Source organism: Acinonyx jubatus, chromosome B2 (genome assembly GCF_027475565.1).
Source record: "Acinonyx jubatus isolate Ajub_Pintada_27869175 chromosome B2, VMU_Ajub_asm_v1.0, whole genome shotgun sequence".
NCBI classification, from domain to species: domain Eukaryota; kingdom Metazoa; phylum Chordata; class Mammalia; order Carnivora; family Felidae; genus Acinonyx; species Acinonyx jubatus.
The window spans coordinates 110,788,829-110,799,871 of NC_069385.1; the positions used below are offsets into that span (position 1 = coordinate 110,788,829).

At 53.8% G+C, this 11,043-nt stretch overlaps 1 protein-coding gene across 1 annotated transcript; it reads left to right on the forward strand.

The window, feature by feature from the left end:
• Nucleotides 1-3,556: 3,556 nt before the first annotated feature.
• Nucleotides 3,557-10,936, forward strand: TREM2 (triggering receptor expressed on myeloid cells 2). The gene is made up of 5 exons (XM_027057798.2): nt 3,557-3,749; nt 5,176-5,526; nt 6,895-6,985; nt 7,694-7,887; nt 7,984-10,936. Exons 1-5 carry the CDS (start codon nt 3,710-3,712, stop codon nt 7,998-8,000), a joined length of 693 nt encoding a protein of 230 aa, XP_026913599.1. The 5' UTR covers nt 3,557-3,709; the 3' UTR covers nt 8,001-10,936.
• The last annotated feature ends 107 nt before the right edge of the window (nt 10,937-11,043 follow it).

An 11,043-nucleotide genomic window follows, 5' to 3' on the forward strand; every position in this document is an offset into this window, starting at 1 on the left:
AACAGCATGGAGTTTCCTCAAAAAATTAAAAATAGAACTACCCTACGGCCCCACAATTGCACTGCTAGGTATACAGGTTTGCTGTTGCAAAGCAGCACATGCACACCAATGTTTATAGCAGCACTATCAACAATAGCCAAAGGATGGAAAGAGCCCAAATGTCCATCGACGGGTGAATGGATAAAGAAGATGTGAAGACAGGTGAGTCTGTGGCAAGGTAAGCACGGAGAAAAAGGTGTGTGTGTGGTGGTGGTGGTGGGGGCGGTGGGGAGTAGGACCTGAAGACATGGGAGGAGAGGGGACGGGTGAGAAAGTAGCTCCTGGGGATCATCCAGGGGAGATACACAGACAGACAGACAGACAGCTAGACAAGATATAGGGAAAGCTGCCATCTTGAAAATGGAAGATGAAATTCTGGGATGGAGATAGACAGGAAGAAGGAAGATTTTAGAGAGAAATGTAGGGAAGAGGAAGGAAAATAATTCTAGCCTTTTTCTTTCTTTCTTTCTCTTTCTTTCTTTCTTTCTTTCTTTCTTTCTTTCTTTCTTTCTTTCTTTCTTTCTTTTCCTTCCTTCCTTCCTTCCTTCCTTCCTTCCTTCCTTCCTTCCTTCCTTCCTTCCTTCCTTCTTTTCTTTCTTTCTTTCTTTCTTTCTTTCTTTCTTTCTTTCTCTTTTTTTTTCTTTCTTCTTTCTTTCTTTTTTGAGCACTTAACATGCCCTACCTTTACGTACCCAGATAGTGAAGCCGGCCCAGAGAGTTAGGAACTTGCCCAAGGCCACACAGCCAGTAAATAACAGAGCTGGGATTAAGCATGGGTCTGTAAGAAGCCCAAACCTGTGTGCTCAATCCCCATTTTGCATCTGTCCCATCCAGCCTTCTAATCCCCACACTTGGCCCCCAAAGGCAGGCTAGGTACCCTCCCCAATCCTGGCAGGATCTGGACCAGTCCTGATCCAGCCACATGGTAGATGAGGTTCCCTGCACTTCTGTCTCAGTCCTGTGATGTCCGTGATGACCTGAGGCAGGTTCAGTGCCTGGATCCCTGCCTCCTAGCTCCTGTGCTGTCGTCCAGATCTTCCCTTTGGGCCTGCCATCCCCTAGCCTACTGGCTGCTGCTTGCTCATGACCTAAAGCAATCCCGGCACATGCACTTGAGCGAGTACACACACCCTCACTCCCCGGGAGGTGTCTGCCCTGAAGAGAGGAGGTACTGGTTCTAGACAGGGGCCAAGATCCCCGTCTGAGAAAATATGAGATGCTAAGGACGGAAGAACTGCCTCAGCTAGAAGTGTCAGAGAACAATGGTCCAAATACAAAGAAAGAAGGTCAAGTCTGAGAGGAGTCAGAGGTGAGACAGAGGTGGGGGCTCGAGAGCAAGGGTTTGAATCCCAGAAGCCTCAGTCAGTTGAGCGTCCGATTCTTGATTTTGGCTCAGGTCATGATCTCACAGTTGGGACACCGAGCCCCGCATTGGGCTTCATGCTGAGCATAGAGCCTGCTTAAGATTCTCTTTCTCCCTCTCCCTCTGCCCCTCTCCCCACACACGTGCACTGCCTCTCCCTCCCTCTCTCTCTCTCTCAAAAAAAGCAGGCAATGATAAGATGTTCAACATCATTAGTTATTATGAAAATAGAATTAAAACCATAATGAGATATAGCCACAAAATTATTAGAATGGCTTTTCCAAACCCTGACAATATCAAGTCTTGACAAGGATACAAAAATAGTATAGCCATTTTGCAACATAGTGTGGCAGCATTTATAAAGTTAGACACACACTTACCACATGACCCCTCTTAGGGTTTTAGCCAAGGGAAATGACACATATAACCACACAAAATGTAGGTGCATGAATGTCTATGGTGGCTTTTTTCATAATCGCCCCCAACTTGAAACCACTCAAATGTTCATCAGCTGGTGAATGGATAGACAAGGTATGCATCAGCCATACAATGAAATACTGTTCAACAATAAAAAGTAAATGAATTACTGAGGAGCACAACTTCATGTGTACTGAATACATTATCATAAGTGAAAGAAGCCAAACTCAGAGCTATACATCAAACAATTCCAGGTATAGGACATTCTAGAAAGGGCAGGAAGCCGTAGGAACAGAAGTCAGATCAGTGGTTGCCAGGACCTGAGCTGGAAAGGAAGAGATTGGCTAACAGGAGCATGAGGGAGCTTTTTGGGGGGCTGATAGAGGTGTTCTATATTTTGATTGTGGCTGTTGTTACACAGATGTATGAATTTGTCAAAATTCATAGAGGTAGACACTTAACGGGGTGAATTCTTGTGTATGTAAATGATATGCCAATAATCCTGACTTTATAAAAAGACCATAGAAGGGGACCTATCCAGTGATTTTCAGGTGGCCTCAGACCCTTCATTCCCTAAGCCATTAAGTCAAGACTGGGGAGCTGGTTTTCCAAGTGAAGGACTAAATTATGTTCATCATTAACCCCCATCTCTAGGCACATTCCCTGTAAATACTGTAGATGCACAGTAAAGAAATAAATAAAAACAAATCAGTGAGTGCTTGCAGGAAACCAGAGTAGATAGACTGTGGCGATCTGTGGGTGCCTGTGGACCCTTCCTGGCCTCTCTGCTACTTCCCCCTGCAGGACTCACCTTCCCGCCCCTGGGAATTACCACTCCTCCCTCACCCCATCCCAGGACTGACCACCGAGAGCCATTTCACACTTTGGTGGCTTTGTACCTGCAAATCCCTGTGCCTGGATCACCCTTCAAGTACCCCCACCCCACCCCTGCACCTATGGAGAAAGCACACCTCCAGCCCTGGAAACTCCAGCAAATGTCACATCCTGTGTTGTCCCATAGGTGTGTGCGTGCACAAAATAATGCCCTCGTGCGCTGGTGCACACAGGAGGCGCCCAACTGTGCAAAGGATACGCTTGGGCAGGAGACGGCAGGTGGAAGAGAAATTCTCCCCCTTGTGCAAAGCCCATCTCCCCCCCTCCCCCCCCCCCAACTGGGATAATAGTACTAATTAGTATTTGCTGAGTGCTTATTGTGTGTCAGGCCCTATTCTAAAGCACTTTACTGGTAGAAATCCATGTTATCCTCCCAATAACCCTACACACTATTCTTATTCCCACTATACAGATGTAAGGACTGAGATACAGAGAGGTTGTGGTGGGGGGTGTGGTTGCACACACAGGCAGTGAGGAAGGAAGATCTGAAGTCTACCTACACTACAGGGATGCTGGCCTGGAGGGAAGGACTAGGAGGCCCCAGATGAGGGTCCAGCTGGCCCCTGGTCCTTGCAAGGCTGCAGCCAGAGTGTGATAGGCAGTGAAGCTGGAGCAGGGTCTGGACACAGCAGTGAGGACTGTGATCCCTGGGCTGGGCTCCACAGCCTTGGACACTGTCCAGCCCCTGCTATGTGGGGTCCCCCTGGCTGGGACGGGCAGTGGGGCAGGCTGGCCTCTCAGAGGTCTGGGATCCTCAGCCTCCCACTGCCTCCTGGGCAGCAGTGACTGGCCCCTCCTCTCCCTTCCTCCCCCACCCCGCACCCCCTCCCTGAATCATAAAACCAGACCCCAGTCCTGACTATTTCTCAATCCCTAAAAGCCCAGTTCCTGTGGGCAGCACTCGACGCGCCTGCCCCTCTCCTTTCCACACTTCAAGGGAAAGACGAGATCTTGCACAAGGTCCCCTGTGTCTGCCTTCCACCAGGGAAGCCTGACATGGAGCCTCTCCGCCTGCTCATCCTGGTGGCCGTCACAGGTAGGAGCCCGTCTTGCCGCTGGCCAGGCCTTCTCTCCTTCCCCTTCTTGAGTATCCAGTGGGTGGGTGGGCGGGCAGCCCTGGGCCCAACTATAAAGGCGGCTGACGTCCTCGGCATGGTCTGCACCCCGCTTTTCCCCACTCACCCCGCATTCTTCATACTCTCCCTCCCTCCCCGGGAGGAGAACCCACTGTCTGACTCTTCATGCACGTGGGAGTATGAGGGGCTGCTGGATTCTGGCCACAAAGAAAAGGAAGGAATTCTGATGGTGGTACCTCAGGCACTAGGTAGCAGTTGGGGGAAGTTTGGGGGGGCACTGGTAAGAGCCCCGAAGATGAGGCACCACTGGCCCCGGAGGAATGGCAGGGTGGGAGGGAAGAAAGAGAGGAGGAAAGCAACCCGTAGCTGAGGAGGTACATCTTGTGCTGACGTGAAGGTCCTCTTGTCCTCAGGCCTGAAAGGGAGATGGGGGGTTGACACCCCAGGTTCTTGCACACAACTACCTCTTTTCATTGGGGTAAGGTGCCTCTTGCTCCCCTAGGGCAACAGGCAAACATGGTGAGCAGAGGGGCTGTCCCAGCCGAGCCCTGCTCCTGAGGCTTCTTAGCGGGGAGCGGTGTGGGGGACGATGGGGGGCTGCCTGGAGGCAGAGGGATGCCCCCTCCCTCTTCCCTCAGGTCTCTCTGCTTCAAAAGGCAGGCCACCTGCCCCCTAATCTTGTCTTCCAAGTCTCTTTTGCCATATGGTTGCGGATGGGGTAAGGGAGGACCAAGAGAGGGGAAGTCGAGGCAGAGGGCTCCAGACGATACCCCCTGCAGCCCCTGCCCTGGCAATAGACCACGCTTTAAGCCTATCTCCCCCATCCCAAGACGCGTCCCCAAAATAGCAGCCTCATGTCTTCCCCCAAAATAGCTCTGAGATGAGTCTCTCCTGAAAGGGGAACAAAGCCACAGAAATAGGGAAGCTGGGAACTGAAGGTCAGAAGGAGGAGATGGCAGAGCCAGGGCCCGCGTGGGCCGCTGCAGAGTGAGCACGAATGGCCAGGGCAGGGAGGCGGGTATCCAGCTCAGACCTGAGGGAGCCACTGGCCCCGCTCCCTTGAGACGGAGAGCCTGGAGGAGAAGTCTTGGTCCCATGTGATAGGGATAAAATGGGCGGAAGAGAACCGGAGGGAACTTCAAGGCCAACGTCTCTGGAAATAGGTCCAGAGAGGGACAGTTCTTTAAAAATGCCCAGCAAGTCCAACGGTGTTAAAGCCGGACTGGGGACCTGGGTTTCATGGTGGACTGTGTGCCTTCTCCCAACTTATACAGGAAGCTGAGCTCCTTGAGAGCAAGACTTCTGTCTCCTTGTTCACTGCGCACAGTAGGTGTTCAATAAACGTTTGGTGAATGAGCGAAGAGTGAGTGAATGTCTCCTCCCCAGAGCTGTCCCGAGCCCACAACACCACCGTATTCCAGGGCATGGCGGGCCGGTCCCTGCAGGTCTCCTGCCCCTACAACTCCTTGAAGCACTGGGGCAGACGCAAAGCCTGGTGCCGCCAGCTGGATGAAGAGGGCACGTGCCAGCGGGTCGTCAGCACCCACCGCTCGTGGCTGCTGTCTTTCCTGAAGAGGTGGAATGGGAGCACGGCCATCGTGGATGATGCCCTGGGGGGCACACTCACCATTACGCTGCGGAATCTTCAAGCCCACGACGCCGGCCTCTACCAGTGCCAGAGTCTCTATGGTGATGAGGCCGACACCCTCAGGAAGGTCCTGGTGGAGGTGCTCGCCGGTGAGTGGGTGGCTGACTGCACCTCTAAGCCACCCCTGGGCTGGGACTGTGTCTCCAAGGTGTGGGCACAGGACCGCCCTCTCGACCACCCTGGGGAAACCCACGGTGCAGATCTTGCCCTCCCACTTGAGGGCCCCTGTGGATGGTCGTGCAGGGTACTCACTGCGCAAGGGGACCGCACTCCAGCCCTGGCGCCCCGCTCCAGGCTGCACTCCCTGCATCGCTTACAGGAAGGATTCTGGGCTCCAATTTGCACAAGGCACCCAGTGAGCTGCTTGCACTCCTGCTTCTCCCCATAGCTTTATCCATTCGGCATCCAGTTGGGATGTGAGCACTGTACAGTGAGTGGTGGGAGGTTCGTTTACTCCCTCACCCAATTATCCAAAGGACCTGCAAACATAAATCAAGCACTGACCTGGTACAGAAAACAAGCCCTATGAAGGGACACTGCCTGTGACCCCGGGTGATGTGCTTCGTCTCTCCGGGCCTCCATTTCCTTATCTTTAAATGGAGATGATGATGCTTGTCCCGCTGCCCCCACAGGGCTCCCGGGGCGTTTCAGTGAGGCGACAGAGTTAAAAATGCTTGGGGGTAAGTGACAGCTCACACCCCAGCCTCCTGCTGCTGAGCTGACCTGGGATCCTCATGCCAGGTGACACAGGGTGGCAGTGGGGGGCCCCCCCGCCCCAGGCTTTGCACAGGGATGCCCTCCAGGAAAGCCTTCTGCCTGTGTCTCCAGAACACTATGTATCCCAAAGGAGAACAAATCTGGGGGTTCGGGTCCCCTTTCTGACTCTCCCTCTTCTCAAATCCTCCCCCACCACATGGCCCCTTATGATGGAAATGAGCCATTCGTGGAAGGTCTGAGGTGGGGAGGGGAGGGGAGACGGTTTGCCCTAGACCCAAACCCCATGGCCACCACTTTTTTACATGCAGAGGTGGCAGTAGGGGCCAAGGAGACACAGATTTTCAGCCCTGTTAGGGCCTAAGCCTAAGCCAACTCCCAAGAGGGTGGCAGGGAAATAACATTATAATAATAATACTCCATGGCTGGTGTAGACAGCTTGACAGTTCACACAGAACTTTCAAATACATCCATTCATCCATTTGACCTTCCCAAAGACCCTGTGTGTTGGGGGTTGGGAGTTGTAGTTTCGGCACTTAGCCATACAGGATGATCTCACTGAATTCTGCAACACTATCACCCCACTTAACAGGCGAGGAGACCGAGACTCAGAGAGGTTAATGACCTGATCTGCTCCAGGCCAGAGCCTAGGGGGCCTCGTGGCATCCAGATGGGTGCTCCCCACTGTGACTGGCTGCCTCAAGGAGGAGGGGCTAGAAGCTCATAGACTCTGTCTCCCACAGACCCCCTTGATCACCTGGACCCTGGAGGTCTCTGGATCCCTGAAGAGTCCAAGAGCTTCGAGGATGCCCAGGTGGAACGCAGCATGTCCAGGTACAGAGGTGGGGCAGACTTCCACCCTGCAGAGCCCAGGCATGGGATGGGGGCTGGGGTCCTAGATCTACAAATCCCAAGGCAATTAGAGCATGAAAATGGGCCTGGAGATGATCTGTCTGAACATCCCTCCGACCAGCCATTGTGTGTTGGTGTGGCCCTGCCGGTTGTTAACATGCTGAAATTCTTTTTTATACATAGCTGCTGCTCCAAGACTCCTGAATGGTCAGCCTCCCATCCCTTCCCTGGCCACCCTTGGACATCCCCACAATTCAGCAATAATAAGGGTTTTAGGACAAAACTGGGACCCCATCCCCATACCTGCTCCTTTGGTAGGATCAGCTCTGATTGGTTCATTCCTGTGTACTGGTGTTAAAATACTGTTAGTATAACCATGGAGTGCACATGTGCACACACACACACACACACACACACACACACACCCCAGACTATACTATTATGCACAGCAGGAAACTGCCCAGCAAGGGAAGGTGATGTGTTTAAATGCACTCAGCAGGTAGATCCGTATCTAGAACTCAGGTCTCCTGACTACAGGCTCCCTCAAGCCTCATCCCAGGGATGGTGCTGGGTGGGGAGCTATTCTAGGCCCCTGAAAGCACCTGGTATCTCCCCAGTCCTTCTCGGTGGGCAGACTCCAGTGTGTAGGCCACCCCAAGGTCTCCCTCATGTCTTCCTTGTGTCTTCAAGGGGTCTCTCAGAAGAGGATATCCCCTTTCCACCCACTCCCATCCTTTTCCTCCTGGCCTGCATGTTTCTGGGCAAGCTTTTAGCAGCCAGTGCTCTCTGGGCTGCGGCCTGGCATGGGCAGAAACTGGGGACGCCCCGGGCCGGTGGGCTGGACTGCAGCCGTGACCCAGGTTACCAGCTCCAGACCCTAACAGGTGAGCTTCCAGAGCACAGTGGTGGATGGGGGTGGACTGGGCAGGGGTGGCAAGGTGGGGCTCAGAGGGGCTGTGTGAGCACGCGGTTGGTTGCAGGGCAGAGAGACACGTGAGAGAAGACCCGGCATGGGAAGAGAGGCCCCGGGAGAGGTCTGCTGGGACCACCCCGGCCTGCACACTTGCCCCTCAGCCACCAAGACTCATGGTTCTGCTTTGGTGAAAGGTCACCCTGCCCACACCCTGCTTCCCCTGGCCCCTGGAAACAGAGGGGTGTGTGTGTGTGTGTGTGTGTGTGTGTGTGTGTGTGTGCAGGCACACCTGGGAAGTGGGAAGGACATTGACCAACTTGTAGGCATTGGTTATTAAACACTCTCACAAATAAATCCAAGACTTCTCTTTGGCTACCAGGCTAGGAGAATGAATCTGGATGAGGAAAAGACAAGAGGTCTGCCTCCTTGGGGCCTCGGGTCTTAGGCTACCGGGTCTCTCTGTTCTCCCCGCCTCCAAACTGCCCATCTTTTGCTTTTCCTCGCTCCCTTCCCTAGATCTAATTGCTGGATCCTGCCTCCTCGTCTGGGATTTCTCTAGCATCCAGGCTGCTGCCCCTCTCCTCCATTTGCCTCCCACCTGTCAGTTCCTGAGGATTATTGCGGCCCACCTCCCCCATCCGTCAGTCCATCTAACGCCCAGCTAACTCATCGACTCGCTTCCCCAGACCTCTGCTTTCCGCGTGTTACTTCCCCTCCAGGGGAACACCCACGGCTGGCCTCATGGAGTGCAGCATACCAGAGCCGGGAACTACTGGTCTGAGCCCCTCACTGCACAGAAGGGAAACTGAGGCTCACGAGGGAAAGATGTCACCCCAAGTCCCCAGTAGAGCCTGGAAGTGCAAATTTCACTTTGTGTTCACGTTGCCCTTCCCTCTAGCTCCATCCTACTCATTTATTTCATGAGAAAATGGATATGTTCTGCGCCAGGTACCATTCTGAGAGCTGGAGACAAGCGAGAACCAAACAGGCAAAGATTCCTGCTCACACAAGGTCCCCGGACCCGGGGAAGGGGAGGGAGACAGACACAAGTCAGTCAGCCAGATGGTATGCTGAAGGGCAAAAGTGCCCAGGAGGAAACGACCAGTGAAGCCAGGCTAGGCGCACTGGGGGTGCACAAGGGACAGGGATGATGTAATTTAGAGGGCGACAGAAGGAATCTGCGTAGGAGAACCACATCAGGGGGAGAGGACCAGGCCAGAGGGACTCATCTCTCCCCGGGGCACACACACACCACTGTGGCCTGAGTGAGGGGAGTGGGGACGCAGACTTGCCCAGGGAGGGCTGCGGGGGGAGGAGCCCATCCTCAGGCTTTCTGTCCTGGGCCTCTGTGAGGTGGAAGCCTGGGACCCTCTGTGGACGTGGCCACAAGTGGCAGCTTTGCCCCCCACCGTGGGCTTTCGGATCGTTGGGAAGGACCCCCGATGCAGCCCTCGTGCCCAGCCTCATGTGCACACATCACTCCCCAGAGCCAGTCTTGCCCAGACCTGCTTGGCTCACTCCCCGCAGATGCTGGGCCGGGCTGTGTGTCCCAGGCCCTTAGACTCAGCCGCATGTGAAGCTTTCTCATTGTGTCCCAGGCACCGGTCTCCTTCCCGCAGACCCAAGGCACTCTCTAGCGGCAAAGATGCACGGCTCCCCAAGCCTGGCACGAGAACGTGTCTGCACTTTCCCTGTTCTTGGGAGCTTGGCCTTTTCTCTTTCTTCCTCCCCCACATTGGAGACGTCCCCCTGGGGACTTGGATCACCACTGGGATCCCCTGCCTTGGACTCTCTGGGGTGCACACTGGACTGAAGGGGGGATCAGGTAATTTAGTTTCAAATTTAAGCTTTGCCTCCTACTAAGAAACCTGAGCCCCATGGTCCTCACCTAATAAAAACACAGAACAGGGGCACCCGGGTGGCTCGGTCAGTGAAGTGCCTGGCTCTTGATTTCGGCTCAGGTCATGATCTCACGGTCATGACATTGAGGCCTGCATTGGGCTCTGCGCTGGGCATGGAGCCTGCTTAAGATTCTCCATCTCCCTCTCTCTTTACCCCTTCCCCCTCCTCAGAAATCAATCAACCAAACAAACAAAAAACAAACAAACGAGCAACCCTGCTTTGCTGAAGTTTTGTGAGGTTGAAAGAAATACCATTAGTGAAAGTCCCAGGGCTGATGTCTGGTGCAGAATAGGTCCCGAATAAACACTGGCTTCCTTCCTCTTCTATAATGCCCACCTCCCTGAGGCCAGGATCCTGCCTGGTCACCTCTGTCCTTTGTACCCAGCGGTGGACCATTTTAGGCACTCAGTCAAATACTGAGGACAGGTCTCGCTTCACAATACTTCTGTGGACTGTTAGTGTAATGACTTACCCGCAAGGAAATCAAAGAAAGCCTGATACATACTGGCAGGACAGATATAAGCATTTCCACATCACCCATGAGGCTGACCCACCTGTCTGGTTTGCCCCAGACTTTGCCAGTGTATCACCAAAAGACCCATGTCTCCCAGGAAAACTCCTAAGTCTGCGCAGACGGGACAACTGGTCACCCTCTCACCACTTCCAGCTTAACGCACTGTCTGGCTTTCTCAGGCTCCTGGTCCCAGTTCCCAGTGGTAACTTCTTGTTCCTGAAGGAAGGAGAGAGCAGAGAGAGGGAAGGAGCAGAGAAGGGAGGGGAGAGGAAGGAGGGAGGGTAGTTTCTTTAGCCCCTTTCTAGGTGTGATGTCTAGGTCAGGCGTTGGCTGCCCCTTCCAGACATCCTCACCTTACTTGCCTTTGTCTCTCCGAGCACCAGTGCTCCCCCCTGGAGTCCCAGATCAGGAGGTGTATCGTCCACGTTCTGTGCAGGGTCCCCACACCCCAGTTCTGCACAGGGGGACACGAATGGGGGCCAGATGTTTCCTGGGTGGGCAGTGGGTTCCTGTCACGGGAAGGGAACCCCAAATTACGAGGCTTGGAGTTTACACATGGCATCTGGCACATTGGCCCATCTTCCTCTCTGGAGAGACAGATAGTAGATAGATAGATAGATACCTTTACTCTGGAAGGTAAACAGATCTTCTCTAGGGAAGGGGGTGGGGGTATAAGCAAATCCCTCAGGAGCTGGTACCCTCTCTCTAGCT